At 27.0% G+C, this 23,619-nt stretch overlaps 2 protein-coding genes across 3 annotated transcripts in view; both read right to left on the bottom strand.

Annotated features, from left to right (window-relative positions):
* LOC145836367 (sushi, von Willebrand factor type A, EGF and pentraxin domain-containing protein 1-like) overlaps nucleotides 1–17,217 on the bottom strand; it is a 34,175-nt gene extending 16,958 nt beyond the window's left edge. Inside the window, exons 1-8 of the mRNA XM_082944176.1 lie at nucleotides 17,139–17,217; nucleotides 5,300–5,491; nucleotides 4,730–4,903; nucleotides 3,065–3,238; nucleotides 2,789–2,971; nucleotides 2,176–2,373; nucleotides 1,618–1,824; nucleotides 20–211 (exon numbers count right to left, since the gene is read on the bottom strand). Coding sequence (XP_082800302.1) covers nucleotides 20–211; nucleotides 1,618–1,824; nucleotides 2,176–2,373; nucleotides 2,789–2,971; nucleotides 3,065–3,238; nucleotides 4,730–4,903; nucleotides 5,300–5,491; nucleotides 17,139–17,217 — 1,399 coding nt within the window. The remainder of the gene's footprint in view (nucleotides 1–19; nucleotides 212–1,617; nucleotides 1,825–2,175; nucleotides 2,374–2,788; nucleotides 2,972–3,064; nucleotides 3,239–4,729; nucleotides 4,904–5,299; nucleotides 5,492–17,138) is intronic.
* Nucleotides 16,549–19,237, bottom strand: LOC145837054 (actin-related protein 2/3 complex subunit 3-like). Of its 2 annotated transcripts, none has more exons than XM_082944819.1 (2): nucleotides 19,095–19,237; nucleotides 16,549–17,286 (listed from the first exon to the last, which is right to left on the bottom strand). In XM_082944819.1, the coding sequence occupies exons 1-2, from the start codon at nucleotides 19,232–19,234 to the stop codon at nucleotides 17,229–17,231; spliced, it is 198 nt and encodes a 65-aa protein (XP_082800945.1). In that variant the 5' UTR covers nucleotides 19,235–19,237; the 3' UTR covers nucleotides 16,549–17,228. The 2 variants fall into 2 exon arrangements, with proteins under 2 accessions (XP_082800945.1, XP_082800946.1); XM_082944820.1 differs by having other exon boundaries at nucleotides 16,549–17,274.
* Nucleotides 19,238–23,619: the final 4,382 nt, after the last annotated feature.

Genomic DNA, 23,619 nt, shown 5'->3' with positions numbered 1-23,619 from the left:
TTGTATTAATAAACTGTACCTCTGTAACATCGAACAGTTGGAGTCCATTCTCCGTCGTCTCCACAAGTCGTGACGTTAGCGTTTTGTTTGTAGTCATTCACACAAACGTACTGCAACACAAAACCGCTCAGACGTAGCGATTTCGAACTGAAGATTTCGGTTAAACTGACTGGCGCTAAACTGTTTGACACCTCTGGTATTTCGTTGCATTCTGATTTGAGTTTGATTTAATTATTATTTTTAATGACTTATGCATTCACAACATTAAAGCAAGTAATCCTTTATGCAAGTAACTTTGTACATTGCTAAGTTTTGAAGTAACTATACTTAACTTTGTAACAAAAAGTTTTTTTTGCGACCTCTGGGTTTTCGTTGCTTTCTTATTTTCAAGTTGAAGTTATTTTGCTTCGTAAATTATGCTTTAAAAACATTGTTATTTTTCAATATACAATTAGATAAGCAACATTGTTAAGTTCAGTTTAATACTTTATTATACTTGACAAGGTCGTTATTTTTTACCAAGGAAGCCTGGTAGTGAATAAATATTTAATTTGCACTTATGTTATTATCAAACAACATTACAATTTTTTTGACCTTGCGGTATTTTAAAGTCAGCATAAAAAGTTGTATGTAATGTTTAAAGATTAAGCTTGGTACATTGTTTAGTTTTAAGGTAAATGTAGATAAATCTTTAACTCAAAAATTTACTTAAATAGTTTTAATTAATTTATAGAGTTTTTTAGTTTTTGATCATTGCATAACACATGAAACACATTGTTAAATAAAGAACTCTGAATTTTAAATCGTTCTTGCAATACTTAAATACTAACACATTCGATAAATGAATATTGTGTAAAGTTTATCACGTTTTTGTAATACATTATCAATATGAATTTTCTTTAGACTGTGTTCAACAGCAGCATATAGTTAAAATATTTATAAGAAAACCCATTGTATTTAAGGTTTTGTTTCATAAAGTTTTACTGGGGCCATATCTAGAAAACTATACTGTTACTTTTATACGATCTTGTTTATAGTATTAAATTTTTACGACTATAAGACCTTATTTAGAAAATTAGTTTCTTACTTTTATATGATGAAGTCAAAATTCTGTCAAAGTTTATGTAATCTACTATGAAATTTTTAGCATATCATTATTCTTTTTGTTTAAAGTAAATATTGTAATAACACAAGTACTTTAATTTATGTACTTTAAAACCTAATATTGTTTTTCGCCAATATAAAACTAACTTTTAATTTTATTTTTTTCCAAAAAAAAAAGCATTACAAAAAGAAACCATATTTTTTAAATGATCAATCAATCTTAAATACCCTAATATTTTCATACTACTTACAATTAGTTTAAATGTATTGATTACATTTTTATATGGCGAAAAAACCAAAAAATATCATGCGTAAAAACTTCCAGACAACATTTTTGTAATATATACTTAAACGTTAGTAACTTAAAAACAAGGATTTTACATCTAGAAAATTAGGAACACGGTTTAAAAATTTTAGACCAAGCCTCGTTTGAAATAACAATTAAGTGAGTAAAGACGGTTTAAAATACAAAATATACTTTGAAATGTGTGTGTTATTAATAAAGTTTTAAACCTTTCAAGCACTGTGGCAGTTTTTCAAACTTCCATCCGACACCGTGCGAGCATCCAACAATTCTGCGAGTACTATCCTTGAACGAGTAGCCATCGTAGCAAACGTAGAATATCTGTCTCTTGTAAACGATGCCGTTGGACAGTATTAAATTGCCAACTCTATCAGCTCTCCACACTCCGCCCTCTATAGGCGGCGGTAGTTCGCAGACTGAAAACGAATGAGATTGATAAGATAAAAAACTGAGACAGGTTTTTAGTGAGGTTGGCTGTTTTCTATTTTTATTCACCGTTCACAAGAAGCCTAAAGTACTGTTCAACTTTAAACATTTGGGTTTTAAAAACGATTATAATAGAATGAAAAAACTATTTTAAAATATGAACTTTATTAATAAAATTATATTTTTTGTTTATAAAAAAAATCATTTTGAACAAATCGTTAAATTTTAAAACAGTATCTAAATTCTAAAACAAAAGTCTACAAATCAAGACAGACTCGTAAACAAAAAACGGAACCCATTATACATTCTATAATAAAGATAACAACTAAAAATTCTCAAACTTTGTGCACACTCGGGGGCGTTAGAGGAGCTCCATGTACCGTCCGATTGGCAGTTCAAAACTTCTTTCTGGTCAGGCTTGAACTTATAGGCATCGTTGCACTCATAAGTCACCTGCATACCGCTGTAAAATTTCAATTCGTCAAAGTAATACTCCGTTTTCCAGCTCGAAAAAAGCCCTTCCGGCGGTGACTTACATTCTGAAACGAGTTGAGTTGCAAATATTTGCTGTGTGTGGTTATATTTGACTAGTTTTGTAGTAATCGTTTTAGTGTTTAATAAAACTATTATTGTTTTTGACTGTTCATTTTCATTTAACTTGTTTATTTAGAATCGTTTTGGGGTATACTGATAACTATTAATTGTTTAATTATAGTCCTTACAGTGCATGCTGATTAAATTTTAATGACATTTATCCTGTCTAGATTGTGACATTTAGTATTATACATTTTTTTAATTGAGATAGTTTGTAAAATTTTCATCGTATAAATTGATATATCTTTTGTGTTTGTCAAGTTTTATTTACACAGTTGACATTTGTTTTATTCATTGAATACTTGATGACAATTAAACGTGTTTGCTACCCTTACATGCTAAATTAGAAAACAAACAAACCTGCTAGCTCATACTCTGGGCAGAAAGGACTTCTATTCCAGCCACCAACACCACACTTAATAACACCAACGAAATTATCAGGGCCAAAATCACATGTGTAGGTGATAATTTCTCCATTTCCATAAAACTCCAACGTCTCATTTAAATACTTGCCGTAGTTCAGTTCAGGAGGAGCGTTGCAACCTGTTAATTTTTTATATAAAAAGAGGAGATTAACACCAAAATTTAGTAGGGTCTATCCGCAAAAAAAAAAACTTTATTGAAGCTAAAACTAACTTTTTTGTGGGCAAGAAGGCTTTATGTTCCAGTCACCGACATCACACTTGATAACACCAACAAAATTGTCAGGGCCAAAATCGCATGTGTAGCTGATAATTTCTCCATTTTCATAAAACTCCAACGTCTCATTTAAATACTTGCCGTTGTTCAGTGCAGGAGGAGCGTTGCAATCTGTTAATTTTTAAATTTTAGTATAGTAAGAATATTTTAGTTTTAAGTATCTCAATGAAACTATTAAAAGATAAGTGTAAAAAATCATACTTTTGCGAGGGTTTAGTTGTAGAGATGCTGGAAAAACAGAAATATGGAAAGATCGGTTCAGACCACCAACAAAAAGAACGAAGGAAAGTAACAAAAACATAAACATTTGGACGACAATCTTTCCAAACTTGCTTAAATTAACAAAAAGAGAAAAACAATTGAATCAAAACGTGATGATAACATACAAACGACCGCAGACTATTGCAACTTTACTAACTAACTACAAGAAATTAGCTCATGAAGTTAATAATGAAGAAGGAATTTCATCCACTTGTGGTAAATGTTTGCTTTGCAAAAATACAATGGTAAAGAAAACAAGCTTAGTAAAGTTAAAAAATAGAAAAGCGATAGAATTTAAAAAAACTTGAATTTCAAAAATTTTGGGATATATGCGACGAAATGTAGTGAATGCGAAGAGTTCTATGTCGGCCAGACAATCACGTCCTTTTTGCCAAGATGGTGCTCTCACAGACACATCTGGAAGAGTACAATCACAGATGAAGTTAGTGATAGAGCAGCACTTAAAATACATTACGCTAAAAAATACAAAACATCAAAAAAAGATCTAAAAGAAGCTTTTACAATTATATTTGTAGACACCACTAAAAACTATTCAGACTTAGATTTTTTAGAAAGTAAATGGATCAATAAACTCGAAGCAACAATAAACATAAACAAAACTATATTACCACTTTACACATAATTGACTAGGTTACTATTATTTAACATGTTTTAATGTTTAAAAAGTTTTTTGATTATACATTTCTAAATATCTTAACAAGTTAAGGTAATACGCACTACTACTTTTATCGACTTATTTATTATGATTATTTACTCTATTTATTTTTGATTTTTTAACTTCAACCAACTATAAGCTCGATTACTATTTTTATTGCTATTTTTATTTTGATTTTACATTTTATAGTATTATAAAACGTTAAATCAAACACATCAAAGTTTAACAATTTAATTTAATTTAGTCCTTTGTCTTTGATTTTATTTTTTTTCATATTTTTTTATTTTTTATATTATTTCATTTAGTTTTTGCGAGTTTAAACTAGAGATATTAATAAGATTTACTATTTGAAAACCTTTTCAAAGACAGGCATTTTAAAACAAAGTTTACCTTAAAACTTGATTTATAGTTACGTCATAATATATTTTTAAAACTTTTATATGCAAGAAAGTTTTGAATTAATCAGTTCTAATTGCCTACTGAAGAAGAATTTGAAAGTACTTTAGGCAATATAACGAATACTAATAAATTTGTAGATTTTTTTGTTAAATAAAAAAAAACATTTTTATTTAAAACGATTTTTTAATATAAAAAGAGGAGATTAACACCATAACTTAGTAGGGTCTTATCCGCAAAAAATAAACTTTATTGAAGCTAAAACTTACTTTTTTGTGGGCAAGAAGGTTTTATGTTCCATTCTCCGACATCACACTTAATAACACCAACGAAATTATCAGGGCCAAAATCGCATGTGTAGCTGATAAATTCTCCATTTCCATAAAATTCCAACGTCTCATTTAAATACTTGCCGTAGTTCAGTGCAGGAGGAGCGTTGCAGCCTGTTAATTTTCAATTCTTTTAGCTTTTAATACATTTTTAATAAAAAATATGTGTAGATTAGTGACTACAAGTACTTTGGTTGTGACTGACTGATGAGTCCTACTAAGGACGAAACCGGTCTCCGTCTACCGAATGCTTGTGGTCGGATGATCGAGTTTGTGTGATCAAATCTTATGTAAACTTGAGTAAGATAAAAGTACTACACTTAGAATAAACTGTTTGTAAACAAAAGTTTTTTAAGGTACAGTAATTTTTAAACTTTATAACATTATATTAAGTTTTGTTTTGGATGGAGCATCTGCTCTAATGCTCCACGCAACCTAAACAAAAAAAAATACTAGGCTCTTAGTTTATCTGCAATAAAATAAATAAAAAATTATCGAAGCTAAACTTACTCCGGACACAAACAGGTAGGTTTTCATTTTGAAAACTCCAAGTAGCGTTAACCTCGCAAACGACGTACTTTGGTGATTGCTTGCTCAGCGAATAACCAGAATCACAGCTGTAAGTGTAGTTTGACCCGACAATCGGCTGGCTCGGGCCGCTCACTTTTCCGTTATTCAACGGCAATGGTGGCGTGCTACACACTTTAAAGAAACAAAATAAGCAAAAAAAAATTTTTACAAAAATACATTAAATGCTAAACTCACTTTATTAAAATTTTATTTATTATTAAAAAGTATTTTTTTTAAATTTCACATGAATACAATAAATTCAAAACTTTAAAGAAACAAAACAGCGATCACATCAATTTAAGAGTCAATACCGTCAGACTTCTTTTTTTAAGTCTTCGGTTAATAAATAACAGTTATAAAATGTAAAATTACTCACTTAACACTGTTTGCCAAACAGCATTAACTATATGGCAAGGAGAGCACTTCATTCTGCAATATTTATTAGTATATGATTAATTTATCTTAATAAATTGTATTGTAAACATACATTTTTTTATAAGAAAAAACAATATTTATTGAATAAAAAAACAAAAATATGCTCAAAAAAACTTTGGTCAATGGAATTGGGTGCACAAAAAGACCTTTCGGTCATTGAGTGTCATACTCCACTTTAAACAAAATTGTAACGAGCTAAAAAAAGAAAAAAGATACTTTTAAGTCAAAATTTAAACTCTAAAACAAAACAATAGTTAATAGGTCTAAGTAAGTTTTGGTGAACAATTGAAATAATTAAAATTCGTTTTTAGTTTAACTCAACTAAGAAAGTTTTTTTGATCATTCCTTACATGTTCTAACTTATTGTTTAATTATGATGCGAATTGGATTCCATGTATTAGAGTAAGCAGAAGTTTCGCAGATATTCAAAATCAGATATTCGCATTTTTGAACACTTATAAACAAGTTTTCGTAAAAAATTAATGGAGCTTGCTTAAAACTCAGACAAAGAACATCTTAAACGATTCATCTTGCTTTTTAGATATTACATTTTTGGTTTAGATAGTATATAAACATCAAAAAACTTAATTTTTTGACCTCAAAGTATAACTTTTTTTCTTGTTTATTTTATATAAAACAGCTAAGTTTCGTAAAAAAAATTACGGAGCTTACAATTCTTATCAAACTTAAAAAAAAAACATTTTAAACGATCCGTTTTGCTTTCTTGATATTACGTTTTTGGTTTAGATAGAATGAAAACATCAAAAAAATTAATTTTTGACCTCAAAGTTTAACTAGTTTTTTTTCTTGTTTACCCTATATGAAACAACTAATTTCGTAAAAAAATAATCGTTTAAGATGTTTTTTGTATAGATTTAAATAGGATTGTAAGCTCCAATAATTAAAACTTAATTGTTTTATATAGAATAAACGATTTGTCTTGCTTTGTAGATAATACATTTTTTGTTTAGATTGAATAAAAGCAACTTAGAATTTAGTTTTTTTGACTTCAAAATTAAACAAATTTTTAACTTGTTTATTCTATATAAAACAACTAAGTTTAGTAAAAAAATAATGGAGCTTACAATTCTTATTAAACTTAGAAAAAAAGCATCTTAAACATTTTTTCTTGCTTTGTAGATAATACATTTTCGTTTAGATTGAATAAAATCACCAAAAAACTTAATTTTTTTGACCTCAAAAATCAACAAATTTGTTTTTTGTTGTTCTATATAAAACAACTAAGTTTCGTAAAAAATTAACATAGCTTATAACTCTTATTCAGTTTAGACAAAAAACATCTTAAACAAACTGTTTTGCTTTGTAGATATTATATTTATAGTTTAAATTGAATAAAGGCAAAAAAACTTTTTTTTTTTGATCTCAAAGTTCAACTTAAGTTTTTCTTGTTTATTCTATATAAAACAAATAAGTTTCGTAAAAAAATAATCGTTTAAGATGTTTTTTGTTTAAGTTTAATAAGAATTGTAAGCTCCAATAATCTTTACGAAACTTAATTGTTTTATATAGAACAAAACAAGTAAAAAATTAGTTGAACTTTGAGTTTGAAATAAATAAGTTTTTTGTTATTCATATTCAATCTAAATTAAATCGTAATATCTACAAAGCAAGACGAATCCTTTAAGATGTTTTTAGTCAAAGTTTGGTAAAATTTGCAAACTCCAAAATTTTTTTACGAAACTTAGTTGTTTTATATAGAATAAACAAGTAAAAAATTAGTTGAACTTTGAGTTTGAAATAAATAAGTTTTTTGTTATTCATATTCAATCTAAATTAAATCGTAATATCTACAAAGCAAGACGAATCCTTTAAGATGTTTTTAGTCAAAGTTTGGTAAAATTTGCAAACTCCATAATTTCTTTACGAAACTTAGTTGTTTTATATAGAATAAACAAGAAAAAAAAATTAGTTGAACTTTAAGCTCAAAAAAAAATTTTAATGATTTTATACAATCTAATCCAAAAATGTAATATCTACAAAGCAAGATAAACCGTTTAAGATGTTTTTGTCTAAATTGAATAAAAATTGTAAGCTTCATTAATTTTTTACGAAAACTTGTTTATAGCGAAGAAGTGTTCAAAAATGCGAACCAATGTTTTTGAATATCTGCGAAACTTCAGCCTTCCAAGTATTAGTTTTGTAATAAAAAATATATTAGCAGATAAAAAACTTAACAATGATTTTTTCTTGCTTAATCTACTGTGAACAGCTTTTTAAGATTTTGGGAATTACTACTCTCAAACTTAAATTGCGTATTTTAAGTTAGTTATTATTATTTAATGTTGTTTGCTTGTTCTAAGATCAATTATAAATTTTCTATCATAAATTTTATTTTTCACACCATTTGGTTTTCTTAGAACGTCAGTGGTTATTATAACAACTCTTTTACAATTACAAGTTAGCCTAAAAAAAAAAAAAAACTACTAAAGCTAATTTACCATGGTCAATGGATTTCATTAAATAATTGTTTTACAAAACAAAAATACAACTATATTATATAAAATTTTACGCTAGTCAAAGTTTGTTAGGAACTTACAGAGACATTTTTTCAAGTTTTTATATTTTTCCTTAGAATAACTAAATTAAATTAAACTTTACTTTTGAACATCAGTAGTTGGTAAAATCTTTAAATATGATAACAACATAATTAAATAGATTAATCAATAGTTTTAAAAGTTGGTATAAACAGCATTATTTAATATTATTTAACTTATCAACAAAAACAAAAAACAAAACTAACATAGGTTTAAAATTTCTACAATGCTGAAAATTGTTGAAGTATTCTTGTCATTTTAAAGCATATTAAACTATATGTTTTTATTTTTCTTAAAGGAGGCAAAAAGTATAAGGGAACTGAATAGTTACGTCACAAAAAAAAATGCTCAGTTTTGCTGTAAACAACTTCGTTTGCATATAATTTGCATTCATTATTTCAATCTCCTTCTTGAATAGATTACTCTTTCAAATTTATTTCTAACTCAATATTATCTTATCTTTTATAACATACTTATTGTACTCAATAAGCTAACTGCTTATTCAAACTGTATGAACTTTAGATTAAGTGAAACTAGTTTTTACAACAAATACTTCTTTGTTAAAAAAAAAGAATATTAAAATGCAATTGAAGAATTTTAAACTAAACACTTTTTATAACTTCATATACAAAGTAGTAGCAATAACCAGAACAATTAATAATTAATTGAGCAAAGTATACTGGCCTGCCGCCCGCGTAACTTTGCACGATAAACACCCATAAGAGTGCGAACACAAACGGCAGGTGCGACGAATCGCGGCTCAAAAATAGTCTTTAAAAATATGTTCAATAGGCATAGTAATCAGTTTTTATATTTATTGTTTCAAATACAAACTTATAACAACTAATTTAAAGTTTATATTAAAAGGATATGAACTACTATTAAACTTACTTATTGTACACATTTTTAAATAAGTTAAAATTTAAATCTGCACAAAACTGTTCATTGTATTAGAGTACGGGTCGGCAACGCCCGCGGTGTTAAAATAACCGGTCCCCGGCCTTTTTTTAAATTTCAATGGAATCCGGCCCGCAGATGAAAATAAACGGGCCACGAGTAAAGTGTACAGCCAGCAATAGTCAATACTAAAAAATTTTTATAAAACTTTGTATCAAAATTTTACAAAACAAAACTGTAAGAGTTTGAATTTAAAACATGTTTGCAAATGGGTTTTCAGTTTTTTGAGTACAGTAACCTCTCGCTTATTTACGCACATTGTGTCCACAGAAAAATTGCGTAAAGATACGAGAGAGGTACCAAATATACTAACTAACACGATTTTTTTTTATATTGCTTCTAGTTAAAAGCAGACTGGGGACCTTCCCACTTTTAACAATTTGTTTACTTTATTTAAAAATACTGGTGTTGGTTAGCATTACAAAGAATTGAAGGCAACGTGCAAAAAGTTTCAACGCTTGCTGTGCAAAGCTAGTGTTACGTAAGAAGAACTTAAACTAAAAAAAATGTCAAATTAAAATAAGTTATATGTTTACTTATAAAACATTTGAGTTTTGTGTTAAGTGTAAGTTCTATATTTTTTAAGTTTCACTGCTACTTTTTGCTAAGAAGTTTCATTAGATTAATTTTTTAGATGTTTATTCATATATATGACAAGAGTGCTGTATTATTTATTAGTGTTTTAAACTCTTCTTATTTCATTATACTTTCATTATTTAACACAGTCATATTTCATTCAGAATTTAAATTTAATCTTTAAATGTTATTATATTAATTTATCTTTAAATTATATGCTTATCTATTAGTCAAGGAACATAAGTTTAAAAAGTCTAAAGATATAGAGAGGTGAGTCAGCATTTAAAAACATATTTTAAAATAAAGTATACAATAAATCTATTTCGTGCAATAATAAAAATAATTAAAGTTTTTATTTTATGAATTTTTTAGAATTCTAAAATGCGTAATTAAACGAGAGTGCATAACGTCACGAGTGCGTAAAGATGCGAGAGGTTACTGTACTGATAAAAACACCAGTTTGTTCTTATATTTTGTGTTGTTCTAATTTAGTTGGAATATCCTTTTGTCAACTTAACCCAAGCAAAGTGTTTGTTTAAATCTGATATTTTACATACCTATCTTTGTCAATTACTATGTCAATTCTGTTTGTAGACACTATTTAAACATCTGACATGTATCAAACTACATCTTAAATTGTCAAACTTGAGAAATTTTCGTCAATTAGAAGGATTCAGAAGAGTGATCAATCGTATCCATAAAATTAGATTCCGACCAAATCCGTAACATTTATTTAAATTGGAATCCGACCGGATCCGGATCTTGATATAAAATTAGTATCCAGTCAGATCCGGATAATATTTTCAAATTAGGATCCGGCTGGATCCAGATCTAAAAGACATTATCCGGCTGGATCCAGATACTAGATCTGAAAAATCGCTAATTCAAAATTCTTCGGCTCGCCAAAGACTAAGTTTTTTCAGATCCGGCCCGCCGATTAAAAACGTTCTTTACATCTATATTAGAGTAACTTGCTAAAAAAAGCTTCTTCTTACTTACTTATTTTTAAACACCAAAGACCTTTTTCTTTCTTCATCATCAACTCCACAACGTCTAATGTAAGTTTCAAATTATAAATTTATAGCCACCCCTGTGGTCCTTTTACTGCTCATTGGCCTTAAACTTTATTCATGGCCCCCAAGTGGCTACTTGACCTCTTAAGGAAACCTTGGATTAAATCAATGTATTATTTTTAAAATATACATTAGTACATATCTAACTCATTTAGTACATCGGTTGGCACCTTTTTGTAATGAAATAACATCCGCGGGCCGCAATAAATAAAAATTTTCCGTGGTTATATAAATCAGTTGTAGTAAGCATTTGAAAAGTGCTATATTAGACCAAATTTATGATAAATTAAGCAGTGTTGTATTATTAGTTGTAAATAGTTATGAAATTAAGAGCAAAATTTTTAGTTTTAACCACAAAACCTTTCTTTATGTTTCTAAAAATTAAGTATTTTGCTAAAAAGTACTTCGCAAGCCGCAGTTTGCCGACCCCTACTTTAGTATTATTTCACATTTTTTAGTTTTTACAAACAACTGAGCAATTTTAACATAGCTACTTTAATCACATTTTCTACAAATGATTTAGTTTTTGAAAAAATATTTTTTTAAATAAATTATTTACGTGACTCTAGCTAAAACAACAATTTTTATTGATATAAAAATTTAACACAGTTGTAAATAGTAACAAAAATTTGACTTAAAAAGTTGTGTACCAAGAAAAAGAATAAATGCACCAAATGTCTAGCTAGACCAGAGGTCGGCAGGCAGTTGGTGTTCGCGGGCCAAATTTCAAGTTTTCAAAATCTTTGCGGGCCACTGTTTTAGTTTTAGTGATATTTGAAACTTTTTTGCTTAAGTTTTGGTCACACCAGAGATAGTTTTACTTTTATTTAATAAATAACTTAAAATGATTTTTAGTTACACATGAACGCCTATTTAATATATAAATATAAATTGTACTAGAATTTATATTGTTTAATATATTTAAGTCTTAATAAAATATGTACTTTTTTAAATACTTAATAAGTTAAAATTAATAAAATACTTTTATTATTTTACATAAAACCTAACTCTCTATAAAAGCTGAGCTTGAAAAAAATTTATAGGTCACTTTTATGCATTTTTTATATTATGAACCACACTTTCATATTTAAAAAAATTTTAACTTTAGAAAATAGTTTTTGTGTCTTAATTAGTTTGAACTCTTTAGAAAGTTGAGTAATTAGTTAATTAAATAAAATTAGTACCTATTTATACTGTAGATAAGCTAAATCAAATTTTAAGCATAATTATTGCTGGAATACTTTAATAAATACCTTATTAGTATTTAATTAGTCTTTTACACGGTTACCACTTTAAAAGCAAAAATGTCTGAATTATATTAAAAGTTTACTAAAAGTTAGAATAGCTAAAAACTTTCTGTTAATCAAGCTTAAGTAGATAACTAAAATATCATTATTAGAAAAAATCACAATATGTAAATAGACAAAAAATACAATTATTAAACTACACTACAATCATAAAAACTATTCTGAGAATTCGAAGATTTATTCAAAGTGTTTGAAATAAAAGTTTCAAATACACCGAGTTTTGAAAAAAATTTTAACAGCTTTAACCTTGTCTGAATTATAAAAAAAATTAAACTAGCCGGTTTGTTTGGCAACCCTGTTTAGAATAAAGTTCACAAAATAAAGAAATACCGAAGTTTATTTACAGTGAATTAAATATATAACTAAAATTTTATTGTAATTTAGCTTGAATGGGGAATTAAGATTTTAAATTTTTTTAACAAATGTATAAAAATTTATTAAGCTGTTAATGAAATAGAAAAACCAATTTTTTATTGAGCATTATAGCAATTCTTTATCTGCAATAAAAATATTGCATTTAAAAAGAGCAAATGTGAATTATAAGACGAACTATAAGAACTATAATACGTTAGTTTGGAGTTATTGCGAGAATCAAAAAACCAAAAACAAATTGCTTAAGTCAGTTTCAATAATGTACATGATTATTTTCAGTAACTACAGGCTGATTATAAAAACTGTTCAGGCAAATTATCAAGTAGCAAAAGTAATTTCTAAAAAAAGATACCGTTGAAAGTTGAAAACTTATTTAAATAATTTTTGTTTGCGTTAGTAAAATATTTTTGTTTATTTCTTCAATATCAATAAGAAGTCGTGTTGAGGAAATGTCTGAAGATTATAAAGCCGCATAAACCATAATAGGACATAATAGTATCTGTTAAGATGCGAGAACTGTACAACAGATATTGCTAATTTTAGAATATTTATTAGAGATGGTTTTACTAATTTTGACATTTTAAAAGAATTTCTGGGTTTAGTTCCAATACAAAGCACAACAATAGGTAAGGACATGTTAAAAGCAAAGGTGCAATGCACCAATATAAAGTTTATAAAAGTACAATTTTTTGCTTCTTTTTTTAGTATATAATTAAGTTAAAGGTAGAAAAAACTGTCTTAAAGAATAAGGAAAATTCAAAAGATACTGTTAAGATACTTTAAATGTGTTTTTTTTATAAAAAACATATAAATGATAAATTTTTTGTGTTAAATCGAAATTTTATTACTTAACATGTAAAAATTGTTTAAAATTCTAGGTTTTTTCGATAATTCTCAAACTCAAGGCTTTTTCAGATTTTTCAAGTATAAATTGTCAAGTTCCAAGTTTTTCCGGGATTTTTTGGCAACACTAATTGTTCACACTTATATGTATACAATTAGTATAAATAATAATTCAAATTAATTCAACTAAAAGACTTAAAATATATTTTAATTCAAACCAACACTGTGCATTGAATAAAACATACATCATGAATTTAATTTACCACTTTTTAAAGCAAAAAAGTCAGTTCAAGTGACCAAAACTAGCCTGATATTTTAGCATACAAAAAGCATTTCAAGCCAAAAACTGAAAAATTAATAAATTGGCCTGAGATTTGAAGTCTTCAAATAGTCGTAGTCTGAGTGTATAGCAATTTTTTATTTTTTGTTTATTTGATCGAATTTGAACTATTTTGATTAGAAATTTACAAGCTTAATAAGTTACCACTTCTCAATCTAGTTTATATTAAATCGGTAGTTCTAAACAACAGCAACTGTTTATATTAGTATGCAACGCATAAATATTAACTTTTAGCCAAAAAACATGGTTTGAAAAATCAAAAAGTATACCTAACAAAAACTTTTTTAATTTATGTCATATATATTGTTTTAATTGTGTCTGTACCTACTTAGTTATTACATGTAGAAACAATAATGTTAGAAAATTGTGCATAAACTAAATTTTGTCTCGTCGAGTATTAAATAAAAAGTGGTTTAAAATATGAGCATCTTCGTTCATTGGTGTGCAAAGGAATTAATTTAAGATGCAAAGAAAACTTCTAAATATCAAAAGTGTCAAAACAAAAATAAACTTATTTGTTCTTCTTATTACTAATATTATTTTTATCACTATGTTATTTTTAATGTTTTTCTGTAAACTAGAACATAACATTTAGAAATAAAGCATCTGTAATAGAAACTTAGGTATAAAAAACAAGTAAAAAACTTAACTATAAAGAAATGACATTTTAGTTAAATACTGTGCATTACTTTTGTACAAAACGGAAAACATTTGCATTTAGTTTTCACTAAACAGGTATTATATAACTATTTACCAAGAACTTTATACACTCTTTTGTCAGAAAATAGTTTGCTGTTGTAACAAGAAAGTTATAGTGAAGTTGTGAAAAACCTGGTAGAATTTTTACCTGTCTTTTTCTTATTTCTAAGCTAATTCAGTACAGTCTTTTAATAGTTTTAAAATGTTATACAGGAACTTAGAACTAAATTTATCAAACAAATTTAACTTTAAATACATTTTTACTCAGCGGGCAACATTTACATGCTCGCGGGCCGCAAAATTTTCTTTCACGAGCCGCATTCCATTCAAAAAAATAACGTGCTCGCGGGCCGCAGTTTGCCGACCCCTGAGCTAGACCTTAGTTATTAAAAACGGGTGACTTGAAAGATAGCCAAATTATGTTTCGCTCTAATGAGCACGAAGTATAGGTTCTTAAAAACCAGTGGGTTTTTTGGGTGGTCTACTTTTTGAAGAAAAGCAGGGTACGTACAATAGTTATTGACTAATACTTGTGTTGTTCAGCGTCCAATCGAGCTTACTACCATATAAAACGACTTTAACTCACTGTATAACTATTAACTTAAAAACCAAACTATTTTCAGATGTTTATTTTATAATGCACATATTTTCAAGCATTAAAAACTGTCATTTTGCCAAAAATAGAGACTTAGTCAAACGCGCATGAGCCCTGAAAAGTCGCTTATATTGATGATTAGAATGCATCTCTTCTCGAAAAAAGGATAAAACGGCTCAGAGAACGTTGAGAGCTTAAAATGATAGTTTAAGAGAAAGGATTGTACTCCTAACCGTGTAGTAAGGACATCACATGTAAAACAGATAGCTTAAGAGAAAGGATTGTACTCCTAACCAAAAAGTAAGGACATCACATGTAAAACAAATAGTTCAAGAGAAAGGATTGTACTCCTAACCAAAAAGTAAGGACATCACATGTAAAACAAATAGCTCAAGAGAAAGGATTGTACTCCTAACCAAAAAGTAAGGACATCACATGTAAAACAAATAGTTCAAGAGAAAGGATTGTACTCCTAACCAAAAAGTAAGGACATCACATGTAAAACAAATAGTTTAAAAGAAAATATTGTACTCCTAACCAAAAAGTAAGGACATCACATGTAAAACAAATAGCTTAAACGTCTTATTGGTTTCTTTTAATTGCCAATTTCAACATTAGTCATTAAAGTTTTTTATTTTTTTCTAATTTATTGTCTTTGAATTAATCGAAAAACTTATGCCATCTCTGTATATAACAGGTTTAAGTAAAAACTATAAGTCACTTTATATAGGAAAGAAAAGTTTGAATTAACTTTAAATTTTGTAAATCTAAACTGAACCCAATATTTACACAATAGACCAAAGTACTTAATTAAACGGTTTCAAGAAATATTTATGCTAGAAATTATCATTATAAAAATTCTGTCTAGCTGTAGTGACATTTTAAAACGTTGACAAATTCGCATTTTGTAACAATTGTAATACGAAAGCTGTATCAAAACGAAACCCCACTAGAAACTTTCAACAGGAATCTTATATTAACAGTTTTAAAAAGTAGCTGTCATAAATGCATTAAGGTCACTTTTGCACTTTGATTTAATCAAAAAATTCAAATTTTTAAATAAATTAGAGAACTACTGGTTAAAATAAATAAGCAAACGTTTTTATTTGTTTATTAGAAAACTACATAAAAAGTTAACAATTATAAAATTTCTTAAATAGAACAGTCAAAGCTAGTGCAAAAGTGACTATGCAAAAGTTTCCCATTCCCACTTTAAAGACGGTTTTTTATTACATACTTGATAAAATTAGCAATTCGATTTTTTAACATTTCCAGAATACTGAACAAAATTATGAACTGTATTCAGAGCTAAGTTATTAAATATAATACCATATTTTAGTAACGATGTATAATCAATAACAACTTTTATCAAAAAAATTGTAACCTTCAAAATTTTATAACTTATAGATTATAAAACATAAAAAAAACTTTGCTTTGTTTAAAAAGATTAAAATCAAAGACTTAACTTAGTTAACTATATTAAAAACTTATTTTCAAAAGTTCTGAAATACGATAGAAAAATTATTGGTACTGCTATAAAATGTATCATAAAAAATATTAACATAAGAAATAAAACAAAGACTAAAACCGATAGAAGCATGTAAACTTAAAACATTATACCTCTATTTAAGTCACTTAAATATATGGAATATGTAATAACTTTGCAGAAATGAAAATATTTCTTGTTCTTAGATAATTTATCTGTAAAAAGTATTTATAAAGTATTAAACTTAGAAAGTTTAAAAAAAAAGCAAAACAAAAAGTTGCTTAAAAGTTTGTGATACAAATTAAGTTGAAGTATATAAACTTTAGAAAAACTTGAAACTTAAAGTATGAAATGAAAACTGTACTTTTGCCCTCAAACAATTTTAGTGGTGAAATTTTAGCAAAGAAAATAAAACCAATAAAAAAAATGAGCTTAAGTTAAATCAAAAATATCACCACCTTAGTATTTATAAAAAAGCAGCGAAGCAACGCATGGCTTCAGCCTGACTTTCTTTGATACGCTAAGCGGCCGTTTTGTTTACATGCCAGGACTGTTGAGGGACTTCCCCATAAACTTTCTCTTGCCGAAGCAGGCCTACCACTTGCTGAGTTTTCCCCCATCGTCAACTTTCTCAACCAGCCTCAATCCTGTTTCCTGCCTCAACTGCGTCATGTACCCTGTCATCGTATCTGTATTTATTTTTTTTTTATTTTTTAAATGTAATAAATCTATTTAAAATATTTTGTGAACAAATCCAAAGTTTTATATAAGAATTTTTTTACTTTTAACAGCATGTAACCTTTTATTTTGTATAAAAAAAAAAAGAAACTAATAGAAAAAAAAAATTTAGAATATAAATATTTTGTTATATAAGTATTCAGCAGACTGTTAGACTTACTACACATTACTACAGTTTTTGAACTTCAAATACTTTAATTAATAGGTAGAATAGAAGTTGAGCTGTTAGTTTTTATCTTATAAATAAATATTTTAAGTGTTCTATAATAATAATTTTTAAACAGGTTAAATGATAGTTTATAACTACTTTTTAGTACGAATAAAGTCATATTTTATTAATGTATTTCTTTATTTTTTTTAACCTATTAATATCTAAGTGTTGTTGATTTTTAATCTTGACAGTTTTAATTTTTTTTAAAACCGCCGTTTAATAATGTTTTAGTTTATTAAAGCTTAGAATAAAATAAATACTATTGGAATTCTTTAATAAGCAAAAACTAATTCTTTGAAATTTACTCTATTCATAGTTTTAGTACATAAGATTATCTATACAGACCAAATTTCAAAACATTCTCACTACATCTAAATGCATTACAATAGAACAACTTAAATTTTAATAAATACCATACTATAACTATATATAAGGGTTGCCACTGATTTTTGAAAAATTTCTGGCAGGTTTTTCAAGGTATAAGTTTTTGGGTCAATTTAAGATTTAAAACTGTTTTAAAAAGTATAACAACATTGAAAAGATACTGTAAAGCTACTTTATCTGTGTTTTTTAATATAAATTTTTTTGATGACGAAAAACAATTTTATCTATATGATATATTTTTCATGTCAAATCAAAATTTTACTATTTAACATGTAAAAATTGTTTACATTCAATGTTTTTTAGTGACTTTTGATCAGATTTTCGGTTTATTTTTCAAAATGTTTCTAAAATTCCAGGATTCCAGGTTTTGTGGTAACTCTGATAAATGCCTACACAAAAAAATTATATAATTTTTCATACAATCAATACTACACAGTGGGCTGGCAAGCGGCCATTGACCATATAAGTGAACAAAAAATAAACCTAGAGTTTTATTTAATTGCTTAGAGCTTGGGTTCATCATTTGAAAGCTGGGTTTGGTTCTATTCTGCTTCAAGTATGTTATAAGTTACTTCAGGTTGATTGTAGCAAATTTTTGCTGTTTTTAAGTTTAAAATAACTAAAATATCCTTGAATTTTTGTCAAATTTACCGCCTACAGCAATTTATAAAAAAAAACATTACAAGCTTTTATACAAATACTATTTTAGGTTTTTTTTTAGTTAGGTGTTAATTTAAAAAGTCAAATTTATTTCATTATTTAAAAAGAAAAGCATATTATTAGTCATTTAAAAAAAACTACTAATTTTATAAAAATTCATTGGTGTTTTTAGCCAATATAGGGTATAGTTAAGCATTAAATTTCTCAATTGCTTATCGCTGAAATATATTTTGTTTTTATCTGTTGCACCCATGAAAAAGAATCGATAAACAAATTTACAAAAAAAATATATTTTTTTAAAGTTTTTACAAGCAATACTTTGTTTACATCAGTATACAACAGTTTTACTGATGATGTCATTAATACTAACCTGAACAAACTGAAACAACAATAACTTTACAGTTATATTTAAAATGAAAAATAAGTTTATAACATGCAGACATTCACAAACTCAAGGACATAAAAATAAACACTAAGTGATTACAATGTTGGTTGAAAACTAACTTGAAATATTCAGTTGTCCTGTCAATGATGTCGTGGTCATCAGTTTTTGGAGCCGGTTTCTTGACCCTTGTCCTAAGTGGCAACATGGCCATATTTTCTATGCAAACCGGGGAGGTCAGTGACAAATGGTAAGCTGGCATACTTATATATTTGCTGTGATATATAAATTTGATAAATACTGTACAACAATTAGATAAAAAAAATTGCTCAAATTTATTATAAAACAGGATGGCTACATGTTTTTAAGAAATTCCTTCCAGATGTTCTGAATTTTTTCCAGGTTTTTAAAAGTACAGATTTTTAGGTCTATTTTTAGTATAAGAATTTTAAAATACACTGTAAAGCTAATTTAAATGTGTCTTTAAAAAAATTTTTGATGATAACAAAAAATGTCATCATCTAATAAGATAGATCTATATGATAGAATTTTGTATTAGATCAAAATTTTAACAGCTTTTCCGGTGCATAACTTACTATAAATATATAACAGAATACATTTCATTTTCTTTAAATTTATTTAAGTACTTTCAAGTAGGACTCGTCAGAAATAGTTTCCTACTGTATTGGAATAAAAAAAAATTGAAATGAAATCATACTGCAGTTTAAAGTTTTAAGATACAAAATGACGTAATAATCAAATGTTAAAAATTAAATAAGTGCTAATGCTAAACAAATTTGGTAAACTAATAAAACTTGGTAGAATTAAAACAATCTAAATAAAGAAGCGATAAAAATTTAAATTTAACTATGCTTAAAAATAAAGTTTAACAAGAAACTTATTACTTTAAAATTACTAATATAAGGATTTAAAAAGTCTAGTTTGGTAAACGAACTTTTTCTGCTTACATAAACTGGGCCTTAAAGATTGAATACATAAGGCTTCCAGAATATGCAATTGAAAAGAATTCTCGGCTCTCACTAAGACTGAAAAATTGTCCTTTTTATAATTTTTAACACACTCAGGATTGTCCAACAAATGTTGCCCAATCGTCAAGAAGTATTTTTTAGTTGGTTTCTCAGAACGGCCATCAAACCACTTTTTCAAGACTTTTGGAACATGTTGATCGATTCTTACATGAAACCTTTGAGATGTTTTTCCCACGTAGTCACTACCACAGTGACAACTAAATTTATAGATGATGTTACTATTTTCATGGGTGAGTATTTTCTTAGATGTTTCTCCCACCCATGAAAAAAGTAACATCAATAATTTTGGTAAACATCATAAATTTAGTTGTCACTGTGGTAGTGACTACGTGGGAAAAACATCTCAAAGGTTCATGTAAGAATCGATCAACATGTTCTGAAAGTCTTGAAAAAGTGGTTTGATGGCAGTTCTGAGAAACCAACTAAAAAATACTTCTTGACGATTGGGCAACATTTGTTGGACAATCCTGAGTGTGTTAAAAATTATAAAAAGGACAATATTTTAGTCTTAGTGAGAGCGGAGAACTCTTTTCAATTGCATATTCTGGAAGCCTTATGTATTCAATCTTTAAGGCCCAGTTTATGTAAGCAGAAAAAGTTCGTTTACCAAACTAGACTTTTTAAATCCTTATATTAGTAATTTTAAAGTAATTAGTTTCTTGTTAAACTTTATTTTTAAGCATAGCTAAATTTAAATTTTTATCGCTTCTTTATTTAGATTGTTTTAATTCTACCAAGTTTTATTAGTATACCAAATTTGTTTAGCATTAGCACTTATTTAATTTCTAACATTTGATTATTACGTCATTTTATATCTTAAAACTTTAAACTGCAGTATAATTTCATTTCAATTTTTTTTTATTCCAATTCAGTAGGAAACTATTTCTGACAAGTCCTACTTGAAAGTAATCAAAATTTTACTAATTAAAATAGAAAAACTGTTTAAAATTCAATATTTTTTGAAAGCACATCTTTTTTTAATAATTTTTAGTAGTAAGTTATTATTTAGTTAAAAAACTGCTGTTCAAAAGATGTAAAATACATAAGAGTTACTGTAAGTAACTCAGTTCAATTTATTATGTCGGAACCTGTGATAAATTATTCTAGAATGGTTGTTCAAAAGCTATTATGTTGGTTTAAAACAAATAGCTAAAAGTCTAAATTTTTTTTATTTATTTGAATGTGTTATCTTTATTAATTCTATTTAAACTAATTCATTAAATGATTATTTGATATTTTTTAAGTTGCAATAATTAATCCAAATATTTATTTTTTTAACAAGAGCTAAGTCCTAGAAATGCTAAAACTGGAATAAAATTTAACATATAAGTATTTAAGCGCTTGGAAGGTTTATATTATACAAGTTTTGCAGAACTTCTGGCTCAGACAGCAACAGTCTATATTCTCTTATGCCTTCATCGCTCTGGTCACTACTTATGATTTTGGGCTGTTGATAAACCTAAAACTAATTCTTTAAATCTTTTTAATGACTAGCTAAAGGTCTTAACATTGGATCAAGACATGATGTCTTTTTGATTAAGCTTATTGCTCTTGGACTTGAAAACATTTTTTTAAGTTTTTGATAACTCCAACTGCAAACTCCTCACACTCACCTTCAAACTCCATAATTGCTAAATGTTCAACTACATTTTCCGTTATTAGCTTAGCTTTATTTGTTAACAAAAAAAACTTTATTATAAAAGGATAAATAGCAATAAAGTTAATTCTGGAAGTACATCTGAGAGGTCTTGAGAGGTTCTGGCTATTGACTCACTGCAATAAAACTGACTTCTTCTCAACATACCTCATAATTTTCCTATCATGATAAATATTTACATAAGTTTTATTTTCTCCTGCTATGTAATTTCTCATTGAATTAATTAGGGCTGCCACTAAATTTTTTCAAAAATATTTTTAAGGTTCATCAAATTTCTTCCAGGTTTTTATAAGCACACATTTTTGGGTCTATTTTAAGTTTAAAGTAAGAAAACTGTGTTAAATAGTATAAAAACATTGAAAAGATACTGTAAAGGCACTTTAATATGTTTTTTAATAAAAAAAAATTGATGATGACAAATATTTTCATTTATATGATAGAATTTTAGAATCCAATCGTATATTTTACCACTGAATATGTGAATATTGTTAAAGTTCAAAGTTTTTTTAGTGATTTTTTTTTAAATTCCAGGTTTTTTTTTGTCCAATTTGTTAAATTTCAGGTTTCCAGGTAAAGTGGCAACCCTGATTAATATTTTGCTACAGTTGAATGATTTTATAAAATAATTTTTAACTTAACAAAACAGCAAGTAAAACTGCTATTTCATTAAAATATACATATATTGTAAATAATCTAAATGATACTTTTCAAGCTTTGTACTAAAAAATTGTAATAAAGAAATCAATTTTTCAGAAGTATATTAAGGGCATAGGGGGGGTAAACACCCTTTTTTGGATTTTGATCTTATTTTATATAGTTTTTACTAAGCTACAAGATGCTTTTTACAGATTTAAAAAATTCAAAATATTTTTTGAGATATAGCCGGTCAAAGTCAAAACTGTTTTTTTTTGTTTATTTTTTATATAAAATTTTAGTTTTTAATTTTTTTCAAAATTCCTTTCGACAGAATTTTTTAAATATATCAAGGAACATTTCCTAAAATTTTGAGGTAGTTATCTCAAAAAACGTAGGAGAAGATAGATTTTTAGTAAAATAGTCTATTTTTGCTGTTATAGTTTCTGCCTCCCATAAGGAACCTATTATTGGCTCCGACTTTGACCGGCTATATCTCAAAAATTATTTTGAATTTTTTAAATCTGTAAAAAGCATCTTGTAGCTTAGAAAAAACTATATAAAATAAGATCAAAAACCAAAAAAGGGTGTTTAACCCCCCCCCCCCCCCTATGCCCTTAAATTCATCTTTTTCTAAAATAGAAGAATGACATCATACAAAATGTGCATTGTTTAGTTAACTATATTTTTTGTTAAAAAATTTGAAGAGTTTTGTGTTCACTTCATAATTTTCTGTAAAAACTTTGTAACATTTATGTTACTAGTACAAAATAATGTTTTTATTTCATTCCTAACTTTCACTCAATAACAATATCAACGAAAAGTTTGTTTCCATAACAACAAAGTTAGCTAAAACTACAGATTTATAAGTCATAAAAACTATGAGTATTTATAATTTAATAATAACAAATAAAACAGTATGCTTCTTTTATTACGGTAACATATGTTTCTGTGTGTTAACGGATTAACACACTTCAACTGAGCTCTGTAAAAAAAAAACTGTAAGGAAAAAATAGAAGCTAAAGTAGGTGTATACATGGTTTCATTTGGATAAAGATAATTGGTATAGATTTTTAGAGGTTTTTTATGTTAAAAATATCAGTCTCAAATTCTACCCTTTGCAACAATAAACGTTTTCTGGGGAAAATTGTGTGTGTTAAATCATGTGTAATTTTACCTTCCCAATTAATAGTTAACTTTAACTATCCAAAAAAAATAAACAAATACCAATCTTAAAAAAAAACTTATTGACACACCATTTTGAGAACTTTACAAGGCTAAAACCTCAGCACTAAAAACCACAAAGTG

This window comes from Thalia democratica, chromosome 5, assembly GCF_965202585.1.
Source record: "Thalia democratica chromosome 5, ktThaDemo2.hap1.1, whole genome shotgun sequence".
Lineage (NCBI taxonomy): Eukaryota > Metazoa > Chordata > Thaliacea > Salpida > Salpidae > Thalia > Thalia democratica.
Note: the sequence above shows the minus strand (reverse complement) of the source record. Positions and strands in the feature narration are given on the sequence as shown.

Coding starts and splice junctions, on each gene's coding strand:
- LOC145837054 (XM_082944819.1), bottom strand. CDS start 19,234: ATGCCAGCTTACCATTTGTCACTGACCTCCCCGGTTTGCATAGAAAAT. Junction 17,287..19,094: donor AGGACAACTGAATATTTCAA/GTTAGTTTTCAA, acceptor AAATAAATACAG/ATACGATGACAGGGTACATG.